Source organism: Hemibagrus wyckioides, linkage group LG03 (genome assembly GCF_019097595.1).
Source record: "Hemibagrus wyckioides isolate EC202008001 linkage group LG03, SWU_Hwy_1.0, whole genome shotgun sequence".
Lineage (NCBI taxonomy): Eukaryota > Metazoa > Chordata > Actinopteri > Siluriformes > Bagridae > Hemibagrus > Hemibagrus wyckioides.
In genome coordinates, this window is record NC_080712.1 from 34,036,166 (window position 1) to 34,053,959 (window position 17,794).

The 17,794-nt window shown below is 43.0% G+C and overlaps 1 protein-coding gene across 1 annotated transcript; it reads right to left on the bottom strand.

The window, feature by feature from the left end:
- Positions 1–1,944: 1,944 nt before the first annotated feature.
- prkcha (protein kinase C, eta, a) lies at positions 1,945–15,544 on the bottom strand. Its single transcript, XM_058386544.1, has 14 exons — positions 14,880–15,544; positions 11,290–11,353; positions 9,883–10,039; positions 9,185–9,219; positions 8,978–9,060; positions 8,753–8,882; positions 8,507–8,640; positions 8,242–8,385; positions 7,562–7,735; positions 6,765–6,919; positions 6,178–6,316; positions 5,906–6,094; positions 4,288–4,434; positions 1,945–3,696 (listed from the first exon to the last, which is right to left on the bottom strand). Exons 1-14 carry the CDS (start codon positions 15,258–15,260, stop codon positions 3,535–3,537), a joined length of 2,094 nt encoding a protein of 697 aa, XP_058242527.1. The 5' UTR covers positions 15,261–15,544; the 3' UTR covers positions 1,945–3,534.
- Between the last annotated feature and the right edge of the window lie 2,250 nt (positions 15,545–17,794).

A 17,794-nucleotide genomic window follows, 5' to 3' on the forward strand; every position in this document is an offset into this window, starting at 1 on the left:
ACAATGACAAACATAACAACTGGAAAACTATCAGAACTTATCATAACTAATACAACTTATCATACCTATGAGAACTGTCAGAACTCTCAGGTTTGTGTACCTCCTGCTTTGTGGTCAGGGGTGCACACACTTTTGGCTATGAAGCAATAGAGAACTTTTTTTTTGGGCTAAAGAATAATCAGCACTTGAGTCAGTTCCTCCTGTAGATCACTGGAGGTGAGAATACTACTCTACACCGACCGGGCATAACATTATAACCACATGGGCAGCCATACACAACAAACTGTGATGCACTGTGTATTTTGACCCCTTTCTATCAGAACCAGCATTAACATCTTCAGCAGTCTGAGCAACAGTAGCTCGTCTGTTGGATCAGATCACACGGGCCAGCCTTCGCTCCCCACTCCCCAATGAGCCTTGACCACCAGTGACCCTGTCACCGGTTCACCACTTTTGATAGATACTGACCACTGCAGACCGGGAACAGTTTCAGAGATGCTCTGATCCAGTGGTCTAGCCATCACAATTTGGCCCTTCATCAAACTCAAATCCTTACACTTGTCCATTTTTCCTGCTTCTAACATCAGCTTTGAGGACAAAATGTTCACTTGCTGTCTAATATATCCGACCCACTAACAGGTGCCATGAACAGGAGATCTTGTTCACGTCACCTGTCAGCGGACATAATATTATGCCTGATCAGTGTGTATTTATCAGCACAAATATCCATCATGTTGTTGTTGTTTATTTATATTTATTTATATTTTATTTATATGGAGCCAGCGTGGGAGCAAGCTTTCATTCCAGCTGAACACGAGACCCACCTGACGGCTAACTGGAGAGGAAGATGCAGTGATTAAACATGAGGAATGAAAGCCTGCAGCCACACCGGCTCTTCCTGGAGACGACTCTTCGGTTCCCTGACATCGAGCTTTTATCAAACGGCATCTGATATAGAATAAAAATCCGTCTTACTAATCGTGTGGTACTGAAGAATCTCATTAAGCAATTTAGAAGACTGATAAATCTACAACTTCAGCCAACAAGGATAGAATAAGCAACGAGTCAAAAGAAAGTGGACCCGAGTTCTCCTTGTATCTCCAACACTGCCGCTGCTTGTGAGAACTGCACAAAGAGAAAGAGAGATAGAAAGAAGGACGCTTCAATCGCTCTGACTCATCGTTTATTTTCCAGGCGATGAATCAGACGCAGCCATTAGGATGAGACGTTTGTACCCCGGCGGAGTTCAGGCTGAGCGCCAAAGCGCAGAATCCCGATCCACAGAATGTCATTACTCCCATCTGACAGCACAAAGCCAGGAAAGCCATCCCGAGGTGCATTAGCCTAATTACATAAAACAAAAGATAATAAATTATACACTCAACACACATCAAACGTGGTAATGTGATCCACAGGCCTGAGAGAGGGGCATTATCCACGGCTAATGAAATCAAACAAGAGTGTAAACGAGGCATGTGAGAGAGAGAAGCACGAGGCATACGATCAGAAAACTATCATATCATCAAAAACCTCACGGTTCAGTTAAACTCCTGTGTAATTTAATGAAATACAACAAGCAGCTTTGAAGGCTAAAAATGGAGAATAGTTTCAAAATAAATAAATAAATAAATAGACAGTTTTAGTTTTATCTCAGGCCTGAGTGTCATTGATCAGCAGAGACGTCGTCATGTGTGACGTCTTCATCCCTGTTCTTCCTGCTGGAGCTAACGTAGCTAATGAGTGGTGGAAGCTAATATGCTAGCATGGTGCAGCAGGTTCCTCAGTCGCTGTGTGAAGCTGTTCAGTTTCTCACAAAAATGTAAACAGAAACATTAGACATTTTCTCAAACAGCAAAAAAAAAACAAACAAACAAAACAAAAAAAACCCTCTATCCGAGAAACGAGCCAGAGACGATAAATGTCCACAATAAAGAGGTTCTTAATAAAGTATCCTTTTATTCAGGACTGCATGTGTGACCCAAACACAACACTAACAGGTGAACAATAAACAGAAACAGAAAATGTTAAAGGCAGACAGTGCTTCCAGAGACCGCGAACAAACAAGTCTAGTACATTAGGTTTAACTAAAGCAACACTACAGTAACATCAATAACAGAGAAAAGAAACCAGTGCAAAAAAACAAAACAGAGCAGAAACTGCACTCTATAGGTGAGAAAGAAAAAACACACTTACACACACACTCTCACACACACACTCACATTCACTCTCACACACACACTCACATTCACATGCACTCTCACTCACACACTCTCTCTCTCACACACACACACACTCTGTTCTTATATCTGGAGGAGAGGTCACGGGGTCGCGGCGTTCACCGCCATCTAAAGAATGAACCAGAACCTGGAGGCGTTTCAATAACACTGCCACGGCCGGGGGCATAACACACACTGCTGAGGCTTAATAACGGATTAATAAGACTTAATAAAATATTTAGAAGCGGTAAAAAAAAGAGCCATAACTGTTTTCCTTAAAATCTGCAATAAAATTCAGATTCAGACTGCAGGTTTAACTACGGTAAAAGCAGAGTTTGTCTTCCTTAACTCTTTAAGGCTATGAGATGAAAGGTGAAAGGTCAGAGGCTGAGACTGACTGCTGAAATGCTGAAGAGAAAATTCACACAGACCTAAAGCTCATAGCTGGCTCAAAAAAGGGGCGGAGCTTACGTTACATTCACACCTTCAGCACGACCTTCTGCTTTAGCTACACAATACAGTTCAGTGAGATTAGCCAAGCTAGTCAGATACCTGCACTAGCGTTAAATAACTACCTAGCTAGTGTTCCATAGCTAGTAACAGCTAATCTAATGCTAGATTAATCGTAATACTTTTAATATGATTTTATCCTGAAACATCTCTAGCCAAACTGAGCTAAACAATCATATTGTGTAGCTAAAACATCCTGCTAAGCTGTACGTTTATTCAGATAACAGCTAGCAGTCTCAGCACATGAGAAATGTAATGTTAGCTCCGCCCATGCTGACCCAGAGCTGACCCAGATTTCTGAACAAATTTCAGATGCAAATACTGCCAGGTCTTTTTTTTTGATCCCATCAGGACACTTTCCATCACATTTTCTCTCACAGAATAAAATATAACTTTAAAATGTTTGTAATACTAATCCTCTCCACTGACCCACTGACCCAAATATTTGCTCTTATTCGTTTAAAAAAAAGAGTTTAGTGTGAAAGCGACGGTCAGGACGGTCTTTAATCAATACTCAATACTTTGTGCTTGTTCGACAAAAGCTACATGACGTCATCGTCCAGTGTGTGAGGCAGGAATGTGTTCAAGAGTCCAAGCCACGGGTCAGTCTCGCTGCAGGGGCAGTGCTGAATTCCATCGCTGGCCAGATCAAATCTTCCTGGCCAGATCAAATAAATAATGATCATTATGACAATGTCACAACTCAACAAACTGGACACCGTCGCTTGGTCATCCTCCTCCTGAGACATCGCTTTGTGTTTTTGTTCTTTCTTTCTTTCTTTATTTATTTATTTATTTATTTATTTATTTATTGCGATGTGTAGAACTCCAGCATGGCATCTGAGGTGAAAGAGAAATCCTGGAACTCATCCTGGTTGATCTGTGGGATCACGGCGTCCTCGATGGGAGTGAGAATGGCATCTTCACTCGTAAAGTCGGGGTCAAAATTATTCACATCCTCACTCGTTTTCTGTGCAGACAGACAGACAGGCAGAGAGAGAGAGAGAGAGAAAGAAAGAAAGAAAGAAAGAAAGAAAGAAAGAAAGAAAGAAAGTTAGAGAGAGAGAGGGAGGGAGAAAGAAATAAAGAAAGTTAGAGAGAGAGAGAGAGAGAGAGAGAGGGAGGGAGAAAGAAAGAAAGTTAGAGAGAGAGGGAGGGAGAAAGAAAGAAAGTTAGAGAGAGAGAGAGAGAGAGAGAGAGAGAGAGAGAGAGAGAAAGTTAGAGAGAGAGAGAGAGAAAGAAAGAAAGAAAGAGAGAGAGAGAGAGAGAGAGAGAGATGGGGGCCGTAGAGAGAGAGGGAGAGAGAGAGAGAGAGAGAGAGAGAGACACTGGTGAGGAAACTGGTGTGTTTCAGCAGAGATAATAAACAGGAAGAGGAACTTCTTTACAACATTTCACAACATTAACAGTAACTAGAAAAGGATAAAAAGTACAGCATGCTGTTTTGTAATAACTTAAAGAGGGTCAGTTTTGATAGATCGGCTTGTTAGTGGACTCGTCCAGGCAGGTGATGATGAGTCAGTAGTGAAGGTGAAGGTGTTTGGTCATTAATCTGACTCACAATCTGGGGTTTAAACGGAGGCTCCAGTTCTCTCCGGTTCAGTTTGTCCCAGTCGATGGTGCTGAAGAAGGCGTGAGCTGTAACGGCGTTCTCTCCGCCGCTCGCCGCCACGCAGCCCAGACGCCGGGCCGGATTCTTCGTCAGGAACTGTGGGCACAGGGACACAGTGACATCACTTCCTGTCCAGAATCTGAACTGAATAAACTTTATAGTCTAATTCGTTTGAGTGCACATTTGCTGACACGGTTATGGTTTTAATCACTAATAAAAACAGGAGACGATGACTGTTGTTGTTGTTTGTAGTGTCTGGAAGACTAAGATTATAAATTCCTAATTAATTATTTATTTGCTTATTCCGCTCTAATTCTCAAAACACAGTCATTATAAACACACTATAAAGATTAGAATGATGAATCGTCCCGTTTGCCCGAGAGCTCTGAAGAATCGAGGGTTATGATGTCATCAAACACAAGAGCCAATCAGAGTCAGAATGCAAATACAGAGCACTCGGTGTCGGGTTACACAACACGGATTTCTCCATTCTGACATTTCTGAGTTTTAAACGGATGAAATGTCTGATTATTCCAATACAGAAAGAATTTCAGAATTCAGAAAACATCTGCACTCAGACTGGAATCTGACCCACGGAAAAGTCTGGAAATAAAATCACTGAATACATAAAAATGTAAATTCTGTACATCAGCAAGTCAAAAAAAACTAAAACTTTTTTTCCCCACTTTGATTTGTTTTTCTTTACAGTAACAAAATATGAATATTTAATATTTAATCGTTATTAATTTAATTTTTTTTTCCTTTATTAATATTTAATTCTGTGAGGTTTGAATGAATCAGCAACTTAAAATGCTGAAGTAAATGAAACACTGCACTTCCTGGATTATTATATCTACGACACTGCAGTGTGTGTGTGTTTGTGTGTGTGTGTGTTTTCTCTGCACACATACAACATTGCTCAGACAAACAGCCAGATGATCAGAGAGATAGAGAGGGAGAGAGAGAGCGAAAGAAAGAAAGAAAGAAAGAAAGAAAGAAAGAAAGAAAGAAAGAAAGAAAGAAAGAAAGAAAGAAAGAAAGAAAGAAAGAAAGAAAGAAAGAAAGAAAGAAAGAAAGAAAGAAAGAAAGAAAGAAAGAAAGAAAGAAAGAAAGAAAGAAAGAAAGAAAGAAAGAAAGGTGTGTATGTGTGTGTACAACATTGCTTTAGGGCTCAGACAAACAGCCAGATGATAAAAGACAGAAATATTAAAAACAAATTAACACTCTGGGGTTTGACAAATGATGATGACATTTAGCTGAGGTAATTAAAGCACACACACACACACACACACACACACACCCACCCTCTCACTCTCTGGGTGTGAATGTTGCTGTGGTTATGTCTATGCACTACACTATGCACTATATACCCAGATGTTTATGAGGCAGCCATTTCGTAAAACATCTGTATTGGTCTAATTGTAGCTCCTCTATACTGTAGTTATTCTATACTGAGCAGTCTGTGATAAAAAAAAGCTAAATTGTTTGGATATTAGCATAATTCCAAGACCTGTGTGTGTGTGTGTGTGTGTGTGTCTGTGTGTGTGTGTGTGTGTGTGTGTCTCACAGCTTTGAGGATGTCCACGGCGTTGGCGCTCAGCCACGAGGCGTAAACGATCTCCTCATTCAGAATGCACTCGAACAAATCGTCCTCGTTCTCTGCCTCAAAGGGGGCATGGCCAGAGAGCATCTCATAAAGGAGCACGCCCAGGGCCCACCAATCAACAGATGGCCCATACAGCATCTCCTGCAGGATCTAAACACACACACACACACTCAGGTGGGGAAAGGGATAACGTAGTGCTGTGTTAGTGTTAGGTAAGAGTTGACCATGCCCACCTCAGGAGCGATGTAATCTGGAGTCCCACAAAATGTTCCGGTAGCGGCTCCTTCAAACATCTCCTCTTTACACATCCCAAAATCCGCCAGCTTACAGTGACCGTCCCGATCCAGCAGCACATTGTCCAGCTTCAGATCCCTGTACAGACACACACAAACACCTTTGTTATTCTCCTTCTTATTATTATTTTTTCCTGTTTGGGTGTGTGTGTGTGTTTGTGCGCGTATGGGGGTATGCATGTGTATGTGTACATATGTGTGTGTAGGTGTGTGTGTGTGCATGTGTAGGTGTGCGGGCGTGTATGTGCATGTGTGTATGTATGTGTGCACATGAGGTTGTGTGTGTATGTGTGAGTGTATGTATGTATGTGTTTGTGGGTGTGTATGTATGTATGTGTGCGTGCAGGTATGTACCTGTGCACATGTGTATGTGTGTGCAAGTATGTGTGCATGTCTGTGTGTGTGTGCGTATGTGTGTGTGCGTGTGTGTGTATGCATATGCGTGTGTGCGCATGTGTATGTGTGTGCGCATGTGTATGTGTGTGTGCGTGTATGTGTGTGTGTGTGTGCGTGTATGTGTGTGTGACCTGTATATAATGCCCTTGCTGTGCAGGAAGATGAGTGCGCACGTGATCTCTGCTGCATAAAATCGAGCTCGGTTCTCCTCGAACTTCCTGGACTTCTGAATGTGGAACATGAGATCTCCACCGTTCACAAACTCCATCACGAAGAACAGGCGCTCCTGAGGAATGGCGAGAATACCACAGACCACCACACACACACACACACACACACAGAGGATAAGGAACTCCTGCTGACCTGCTGAGTGCTGATGTGACTGACTTAATCAGATTTTATGAAGGCTTATACAGTCGTGTGTGTGTGTGTGTGTGTGCACGTGTGTGTGTGTGTGTTACAAGATTGATGCCATCTGACAAAACTGAGTGCATGAAGCTGATGAAGATGACAAATGAGGCTCATAAATTATGTTTCTCATTACAGCATTATAGGAACATGGGTAGCACCATCCACACAGACAGACAGACATACACGCACACACACATCCACATACACGCACAAACGCACAAGCACCCACACACACACTCATGGAGACACACACGCACACACATACACACACAGACATACACACACCCACACACACCCACCCACAGAGACATACACGCATACACACACACATATACACACACACACCCACCCACAGAGACATCCACACACACCCACAGATGCACACACCTACATATCCACAGACACACATGCACACACCCACACATGCTTTTTTCATTTATACAGTTTCACTGCCCTCTTCTGGCAATACAAGTACATTACTGTTTTGTGTGTGTGTGTGTGTGTGCGTGTTTCTCACCAGGTTCTGAAAGCAGCAGTACAGGTGTGTGAGGTAGGGATGTGAGTGTGCGAGAGTCAGCACTCGTTTCTCCGTCAGTGTGCACTCGACATCATCATCTTGCAGAATCACATCTTTCTTCAAGACCTTCACAGCAAACACGCGATCTGAGTTGTTCAAGCTGGCCAGCATCACCTACACACACACACACACACACGTGACTTCTCTGTACAATAACTACGACCTGTAAACAATAAAATTTTAAACACTATATTAATTTGGTGACTCAGCTGAGTCTACCTCAATGATTCGGTGAACCGATTCACAACACAGATTCTATGGTCCAAACAACTGATTCACTGAATCAACTCCTTACTCTGAACAACTAATCTGATTCGCTACATAAAATTGGCTTTGGTCTGAACTAATCCGATTCACTAATTCATTGTATTGATTCCTTGCTCCAAATAACTAGTTTGATTCACCGGTTCACTGTATCATTTCCTGGTTTGATTGACTGATTCATATGATCGATTCCCTGATGTAAACCAATTCACTACACCTGGTAATGACAGAGGGGTCATTTGGGACAAGATGCTGCCTAATGAGACAGAGTGTTTCAAAAATGAACTCCCTCTCCCTCTCCATGTCCATGTCTCTCTCTCTCTCTCTCTCTCACACACACACACACACACACACACCTTGCCAAAGCTGCCTTTGCCAAGAACCTGGAGGAAAGTAAAGTCCTCGATGTGCAACTTTTGACCTTTATTCTCTTCTGGAGACACACCTTTCTTCACACTGAGACGGTGAGAGGAGGGCTCTACACCGGACGGGTTCTGGGACTGACACAGACACACACAGACAAAAACCATGAGAAGATTTCAGCTCAAACAATGCTTAATGCAAAAATGTGAGTGAAGTGTGTGTGTGTGTGTGTGTCGGTGTGTGTGTGTATGAGTGTACCAGTGGACTGCGCTTTATCGTCCCTCCCGGCTGAAGTCCCATCTCTGCTAATTTGTTAGCGAGCTCCACATTATTCACACCACAGTTTGGAGCGACGTTTCCCTTACAGCGGATATGAACGTTCATCTTACAGACTGTAAACACACACACACACACAATAAATAGGGGTAGGTGATACACATTATATGATACAAATGAACTGATGAACATGTCATGCTGTGTGTGTGTGTGTGTGTGTGTACTCACTGCTACAGTGCAGGCCCTGCTTCACAAGGCCCCACAGTAAAGATCCACAGTGATCACAGAACGTTGGAACCTTATAATTATGCACACTGAACCTGTGAGGGACGTTAATGCTGAAACCCTGATTCACCGTCTGGAGAGAGGGGGGGAGTGGCTGTATTACCCAGAATGCACTGCAAATATACAAACACAACATTCTACTTCATAAATCCATCATGAGTGTGTGACCTGTTCTTTGGCAGGTTTCTTCATGCGTGGACACACAGTGACGACAAGTTGATGGCACCGTTTGTGGACGACGCAGGTACACACTGAGCCATAAAACAAACAAACACACATACACACATACGAAACAAACATGTTACGCAACTTCATACTTCACATAACTTTACACAACAATCCACTGCAATAGTAAGTGTGTGTGTGGGTTCTCACCTTGACACTGGTACCCCTGTTTTCCAAAAACACCCCTGTAATATACACAGAAAGAGCCCAGAGTCCATCAACTTCATAGTCAGAGATTACTCTGTGTGTGTCTTAGGGTTTAGGAGTGTGTTAGTGTGTATTTGTGTGTATGAGCATGAATAAGTGTGTATATAAAGTGTGTATAAGTGTGTATCAGTGTGTAGTATACATTAATAAGTATGTGAGTGTATATATAGCTCTTGAAAAAAATGAGAGCACTGAAACACATGACAACACATCAAAATATGCAGAGCTTTAATAACTCAAATAAAACAAAATGCAGTTAATTTGTAAACAGATTGTGTTAATGCTTTGTCTAAATAACATTCACAAATCAGTATTTGGTGGAATAACCCTGAACTGCATGGGTTTTGGCTCCATGATCTCCACCAGTCTTTCACATTGCTGTTGGGGAACTTTATACCACTCTTTTTGGAAAAAAGCAAACAGCTCAGCTTTACTTGATGGTTTGTGACCATCCATCTTCCTCTTGATGACATTCCAGAGGTTTTCAATGGGGTTCAAATCTGCAGATTGGGCAGTGGTCTCATTTTTTTCCAGAGCTGTGTGTATATATATATATATATATATATATATATATATATGTATGTCTGTGTGTGTGTGTGTGTATACGAGTGTGTATTTGTGTGTGTTAGTGTGTATTCTACCATATAAATTCTTTGCAGTGGAAGCAGAATGTGGGCTGCTTCAGGAAGGTGGACATGAACTTGTGTCCGTTGACCTGATGAACTCTCCGCCTCACCGCACGCTGACGCTTCCGAGTGAACTCCTTGAAGGCAGGAGGGGGGGCAGGGTCATCGGAAACTTAGTGGGGGGGGGAGAGAGAGAGAAATCTTTTGACTGTTGGATGAAGTGAAAACAGACAAAGAAGCTGGTGAGACGAGAGAGAGATAAAGGCCGTCTCAGTTGGTGTTACTTCTTGTTGTGTGGTGGAACCACAAACTAGGAACTCATCCAGGAACTCTGTATTTTCTTGTTCAGAAGTTCCTAAAAAGCTGATTACCTTAGAGTTCTCAGTAAAGCAGTTCTCAGAGAGAAACCAGAAAGATTCACACACACTCTTTAAGTGTCTCTCCTCATGCTCCAAGTGGCTAACGATACAGACCCCAGAGTCCAGTGCGAGGCCGAATCTCTCGCTTTATTACAGATTACAGGACAAATAAACAAACAGGTAGCTGCTGAAAAACTCAAATGGTCATTAATCCTTATCTCTCATTATGTCAAAGAGCGAGAGAGTCTGAATTCCATTCGCTTCTGGCTTCTGTTAATTCTCTGTCTCTCTTTCTCCCTCTCTGACCCCGCCCCCTCTCCTGATTGGCTGCTGCTCCTGTCCGTCACTGTGTGGCGGTCTGACTTCTTTTATGCCTGACTCCTCAGACTTCAGGGCCATGGGCTGTTTGATGTAGCATGGGTATGACACATATACACAGTTCTGACCTCAACACCCAGCAAAAACACCTCCCCCACCCCAACCCCCAAACTGCCACCCACTCCCCAATGTGCACCCCTCCTAGTTCTTTATGAGTTCTTGGCATTCTAAATGTGTTTTACTCAGAACCATGATGTTGAAATCGACACACACACACTGTGCCGGTGGGAGTGTTTTAAAAAAATTAGTTACGAAAAAACAGTAATAAACTTCAAGCTCATTTTCATAAAGAGAAACACGAGAGAGAGAGAGAAAGAGAGAGAGAGAAACACGAGAGAGAGAGAGAGAAAGAGAGAGAGAGAGAGAAACACGAGAGAGAGAGAGAAAGAGAGAACAAAAAGAAGTAGAGAGCAACAGATCGAGACCACGATGTTGTTTCATTAGTGTTCAGGCCAGCAGAGTTAACCACAGTGTTAGGAGGAAGCGTGGGTCTGTCTGTGTTTGCATATATGTGTGCAGAGAACACACACACACACTTATAGTGTTACTTGCATCATTATATCTAAAATACTATATGAAATATTAACAATGCAATTAAATATTAAATGTTAAATACAGTATTAAATACTGTGTGTGTGTGTGTGTGTGTGTGTGTGTGCGCGCACATGTAGGTCATCGTCCATACCATCGATAAAAGATCCATTGAGATTGATTTGGATGTACACCTTCCCCTCGGGCTCCAGGTCAACCTGCAACACACACACAGACACACACACACACACACACACACAGACACACACACACACACAATGACATATATTCGTATTTAAATTTAAATTTTAACTGATAACAGCATCTCTCTCTCTTTCTCCCACACACACACACAGACACACACACACACAGACTTTAACTGCTGATTATCAGTATTGATTAACTGGAAACACCAACAACAAACAAAGCAATGCACAGTCTGTAAGGCTTGTGTGTGTGTGTGTGTGTGTGTGTGTGTGTGAGTTTTCTAACAGTTATTAAAAACTTCAACCACATGTCACAATATTGGGTGCCAATATTAATGGAGCTGCCTGTACAGAGTATAGTGTATCTTCTTTAAAGTGATAATGTGATGTCTATGCAAACTTGTGTGTGTGTGTGTGTGTGTGTGTGTGCGCTAGAGGGAAGTTAAAAATATCTATTGAAATACCCTTTACAATGCCCCCTGTACACATTTCATATAACCTCCCCCCCTCTCCCACACACACACACTTGCACATAAAGCAGTTCTTTACATGTTTTGGGAAATTTTTCCATGAAGCTGAATCAGAATCATCTGTCCACAATGTGACCTCGCCTAACCTTTATATCTCGCACACACACTCACACACATGATTTGAACTTTTGATGAGTGTGTGTTCAAATTAACACAAAACTGCCCTGTGACACATTTTGTAGCACGACGGTTCATTTGAACTGAATGGGGACACTGAGTGGAGCAGTCACCTAAATAAGAAGCTCTGTGTGTGTGTTGTGGTCATGCAAAGCAGAGCACTGAAGGAAACTCACACCTACAGCACAAAAGACGCTCAGTTAGCACTTCAGTGCCCAGCTGTCTGTGTGTGTGTGGTGTGTGTGTGTGTGGTGTGTGTTTGTACTACTGTTGTACATTTGACACATTTTTCAACACACACACACTTGATAGTTGAATATCTCATTAGCAGACTGAGGTAGGTGTGTGTGTGCGTGTGTGTGTCCGGTGGTGATTCTTACAGTGTGTATGTGACAGAAACATGTTGGTGATGATGAAAAGACTAAATATGGTCAGTGTGATCTCAGTGTCGACATCCTGCACACACACACACACACACACACCCCACTCAACATTTATCGTACAACATATATCACATCTACAAGCTCCAAAAGTTTTGGCACCCTCCATAAAGCTGGATTTAGAAGGTTATAAAGGAATTAGTTATTAATTAATCAATTAATTAAATCTCACACAATAAAAAAACAACAAAAAACAAACAAACATGACTCCAAGAAATCCATCCTTACACTGAAAAAATATTTTTTCTTATTTAAAAAAAATGAATACAACCGTACGCGGCAAATGTTGGCGCTGTAACTGAAGTGTTATTCTTTATTTACACTCCACCTGTACTCGCTGTTCCAATACTTACAGAGATGTAGTGTATAGTGTATATTCTTTAACAAGTGATGCAGTGTGTCTTTCTCCTGCACAGATGACCCGAATGTAGGAAACTAAACTCTGCTTAGGTCAACGTGACACGTACACAAGAATTAGCCACTTTATTCAAGCTGCATTTTCTGCTTTCGGGTTTTTACTGGACTTACATTTAAAACACATTGTGTATTGTGAGTGTGTGTGTGTGTGTGTGTGTGTGTGAGTGTGAGAGAGAGAGGCAGCAGGTTAGGGGAAAGAAAAAAAACAACTTTCTACTGTTGCCCAAACAAACCAAACAGAATCACTGACTAGAATTATTCTGTTCGATTGTGATTCTGACCCAAAAGCCACCACCATCAGCACCAGAGTGACTTCTATTAAACGGAGCAGATTTATTGGAAGCAGACTCTTAGTCTTCTCTTTGTCTCAGTTTGACTCTCACTTTCTCACTTTAGTACACTGGCTACTTTTACTTCTCCTTCAGACGCAGCGGCTTTAACCGAGACAACACGTAGGGACAGTGGTTTAAAAAAGGAGCTCGCACTTGTGAAGTTTCCACACTTACAGCAGAGAGGTCTTAAAACACACACACACACTTAATGAAGGTGGAACATAGAGATGCTAGTCCTGCTCCTGTGGCCCATCTAAGTGCATTAACACACACTCGGACACACTGCGTCTAGAGTTTGAACTTCCAGCTGAAATAATCTCAGGTTCAAGATCTTACATTAATATTGTCTTCTAGTCATAATCTGGTGCTGCTGGTTTTATACACATGTGATTAGATCTGTGTTGACATCTCATCTCACCCTCTCTTCACACACACACACACACACACACACACACAGGTTCAAACCTGTCCAGAAAACACAGTGAAACGCTCCAAGCACACTGAGGGTTGTGTAACTCTGCAGGTTTTGAATTCTTTCCTGCTGTAATGTGAAGAGAAATAAAACATTTTTCCCCCTAAAACGCACTCGACGAAGCCTGAATCACACTGAAAATGGAAAGGAGGAATGAGGGAAACATGTTGTACTCTGCCATGCTGCCAGAGCTCTGTGCACATGACAACCTCTGCCTTGAAGCTTAACTCAGGGTTTTGTTACCAAACTGCACAACAAAACCGCTCGAAGGCTTGAGTTCAAAATTTACGAAACGTATAAAAAATACAGAACAAGGAAGTTTGAAGAATTTGGTGTAAGCGTATTAAACTACATTATGTTCATTAACTTTGGCGCTATAAAAGCACCAGCAATGGTTTAATATCTTTATTGCTATCATCTCCACCGTCTCACCAGCACTGAAAACCTAACATGGACAGACACCTTCAACACTGAGCACAGTCGTGAAAACAAGGGATCAAGTGATCAAGGGATCAAGTGTGCATCCTCTTTAATGGCTGCTTGAATGCTTTCATAGATCAACATTACAGCTCTACAATTCACTAAAATCCTCTTACACACATCAAGAGGCTTAGCTAAGACTGTGTGTGTGTGTGTTTAGAAATTAGTCATAGAAAGCAAACACACTGAGTTATCAACAGCCAATTTATGACGGTACAGTACAAGATAACAGAAGCGCACACACACACACACACACACACACACATATACAAACACACACATTTAAATACACAGTACTCCTTAAATGCCACCCAAAAAGTTCAAGGAGTAGTACACAGTTGGGTGTGTGTGTGTACAGAGGATCCCTGGACCTCATAAAACAACATAAAATCCCAAATTTAAACAAACATCAGTGTCTAAGGTTGTATTTTCGTGCAACAATCTGGGAGATGAATAAACAGACCCGTGTGTCCGGTCAGTCTCTCACTGCGCTCTGTTTAACATCTGACTTTCACCTGGAAGTGCTGATGGACCATAATGACCTTTCAGGGTAAAGTTTTAAACAGCACTATGGTGCTCAAGGTGTAGGGCGGACGCCTGAACCATTCTAGAAACTGGAGTAGGTCAGTTCAGGTCAGTTCCCTGAGGGTTCATTTAAATGAATTCAATTCTGTTGCAGGTTTGGAATATAAAGTGATCTGGTAGAGATACTTCTAGTTTTTTTAGGCCAATACACACACACGCACTCACCCATCCTTCGAAGGTCTCCTCGGGGCTCGAGCTCTTCCTCAGGTCATCGAAGTGCAGGGTGCAGTTGGCCACGAAGTCGTCGTAGCCGATCGGTGACTCGTGGAAGACGGCGAGCTCCAGTCTCTCGCCGCGGCTTACGCACGCGCTGAACTCCTCGTTGTAGGTGGGCGCGTTGGTGCGCGGTTTGGAGCGCGTCTGACCCACCACGCCATCATCCACCTTCACCACCACGTACGGGTCCAGAGTCGCGGGCGCGCCCAGGTGCAGGTTCAGGCCCAGACCGGCTTTACCGAAAGCGGCGGCATGGCGCGTGGACGCGCTGGTGGGCTTCAGGTCCACGGCCTCGCCCACGCGCACCTTCAGGGAGCCGGTGAAGCGCATTTAATCCACGGAATCAAAACAAAAACAAAAAAAAAATAAGGGAAGCGGAAGCCGAGGGTCAGAGAGAGCAGCACGGAGACATGACTCCTTCCCGTCACTGCAGTCCGGTGTGAACTCCCGGTTCCCCGGGCAGGTGCAGCGCGATTAGAATAAAAGGAGGAAGAGTTTACTTCTGCGTGTGTGTGTGTGTGTGTGTGTGTGTGTGCGCGCGCGGAAGAGACTTGAACATAAAGAGGAAGTGTGAGAGCACACAGCATGTCAAACTCTGAGCTCGTGCATGCACTAATGCATGAATGTGCATTCAGCTGAGACTTTTTTTTAAAAACAAAACCGAATCTAAAATAAAATGTCAGTGAGCTGAAAGCTGAAGTATCACGAGCCGAGGTCGATTTAGACATTCATATTTCTATCATCTGTTGTCTTTACCACTTTCCCTGTGTGCATGACATAACCTTTATTTGTTAATCACGATTTAATGGTCTGTTCCGTTGAATAATGACGTAATGGTTATATAACGTCCATATATAATCACGCGCGCACCCACTGACCACGTCCTGTATTTACATACAGCTGTTTGTAGTATTCTGAAGTGAATTGTATTGTTTTTGCTCGTGGTACAGAAAAAGGTTGTGTGTCAGTCCCGCGCGCGTGAGTCGCTCCGGTGTGTCCGGTGTATCCCGGCTCACTCTGGCTCACACGGATCTCTGCGTGCTGTGATGTTTGTAGCCAAAACAGCAGAAGTGCTTACTCCACGCTTTAATGCACCGCTCATACACACACTGAGAACTTAATTAGGAACCTTCACACCTGCTCACTCCACCAATCAGGAGGCAGTAGCAGCACCGTGCAGCACACCCAGCAGATAGAGATCTTCAGCTCGGGTGAAACTCCTTTCTCATCATCCACCAGAATGCAGAAAAAAATCTTTTTTGAGTTCATCAATGATGGTCAGTGCTGAACTTCTGCTTGGAGTATTTATATAACTGCTGATCTCATGGGATTTTCACACATATGCACACGTATAACAGTTTCTAGAGTATATTGGGAAGTAAAGAATCAGCAGATCTGCAGACGGAAACTCCTCATCGATGAAGGAGATCAGAGGAAGACATCCAGGCTGGTTGGAGCCGACAGTGACTTGGATATGCACTCTGTACCAGGGTGGTGAGCAGAAAAGCATCTCAGAATTGCAGAACACCATGGAGAACATGACTGGAGGCTGATGAGCTACAGCAGCAGCAGATCACAGTTCTATCAACCAGGAACAGAAAGCTGGAGCTGCAGAGGGTTCAGACTCACCAACACTGAACAGCTGAAGATGGGGGAACACAGCCTGGTCTGATGAAGCTGAATTTCTGCTGAGTGACACAGATGGAGTCAGAATTTGGCTCCAACAGCATGAGTCCATGGAACAAACCTGCCTTGTGTCAGCAGTCCAGGCTGGTGGAGGTGGTGTGACCATGTGGGGAATGTTTTCACTGAACACTTTGGCCTTCTTCAGGCCCATAAATAATCAAAATATGAATAATGTTTAAAAAATAAATAAATAAAAAGGCTATCAGATGAAAATATGAACAGAAAAAGTGTAGCCTGAAAGTGCTGCAGCTCTAAAATCCAAGAAATAAGAAACAAAAGGCATTTGTTTAAAAAGGCATGTGTGTAAAAAATCTGGCAACCCTGAAGGGCTTTTTTAAACCTCACAGAGACCCTGGACTGGTGGACTGGGAGATCCTGTGAGAGGCTGTTGATTGGGTTCCCAGCAGGTTTCGTAAGCATCTGACCACCGAATTTGCTGTTTGACTGACCACATGTAAAATGACGGAGCCCAGGGTGCTGGTTTTGCGTAATTGGGCAGGGTACAGACTCTGAATGCAGGGCGACAGTCAAACAGAACAAGAACAGAAACTCTGTCTCATATCACACACTGCATGTTTAAGACAAAACTGATACAACACATGGCACCAGAGAAGTGATGAGAACAGAACCCAGGGATGAGAACAGAATCAAGAGAACCAAGGGATGAGAACAGAACCCAGGGATGAGAACAGAATCAAGAGAACCAAGGGATGAGAACAGAACCCAGGGATGAGAACAGAATCAAGAGAACCAAGGGATGAGAACAGAACCCAGGGATGAGAACAGAATCAAGAGAACCAAGCGATGAGAACAGAACCCAGGGATGAGAACAGAAACTAGGGATTAGAACAGAATCCAGGGATAAGAACAGAACCAAGTGAACCAAGGGATGAGAACAGAACCAAGAGAACCAAGGGATGAGAACAGAACCCAGGGATGAGAACAAAACCAAGAGAACCAAGGGATGAGAACAGAACCCAGGGATGAGAACAGAAACTAGGGATTAGAACAGAATCCAGGGATAAGAACAGAACCAAGTGAACCCAGGGATGAGAACAGAATCAAGAGAACCAAGGGATGAGAACAGAACCCAGGGATGAGAACAGAATCAAGAGAACCAAGGGATGAGAACAGAACCCAGGGATGAGAACAGAATCAAGAGAACCAAGCGATGAGAA

What these genes read in the sequence shown, in the direction of transcription:
- prkcha (XM_058386544.1), bottom strand. Translation starts at nt 15,260, where the DNA reads ATGCGCTTCACCGGCTCCCTGAAGGTGCGCGTGGGCGAGGCCGTGGAC. An exon ending in CAGATTACATCGCTCCTGAG is followed by an intron (nt 6,095 to 6,177) that starts GTGGGCATGGTC and finishes GTGTGTGTTTAG; the next exon opens with ATCCTGCAGGAGATGCTGTA. An exon ending in CTCCGTTTAAACCCCAGATT is followed by an intron (nt 3,697 to 4,287) that starts GTGAGTCAGATT and finishes CTGTCTGCACAG; the next exon opens with AAAACGAGTGAGGATGTGAA.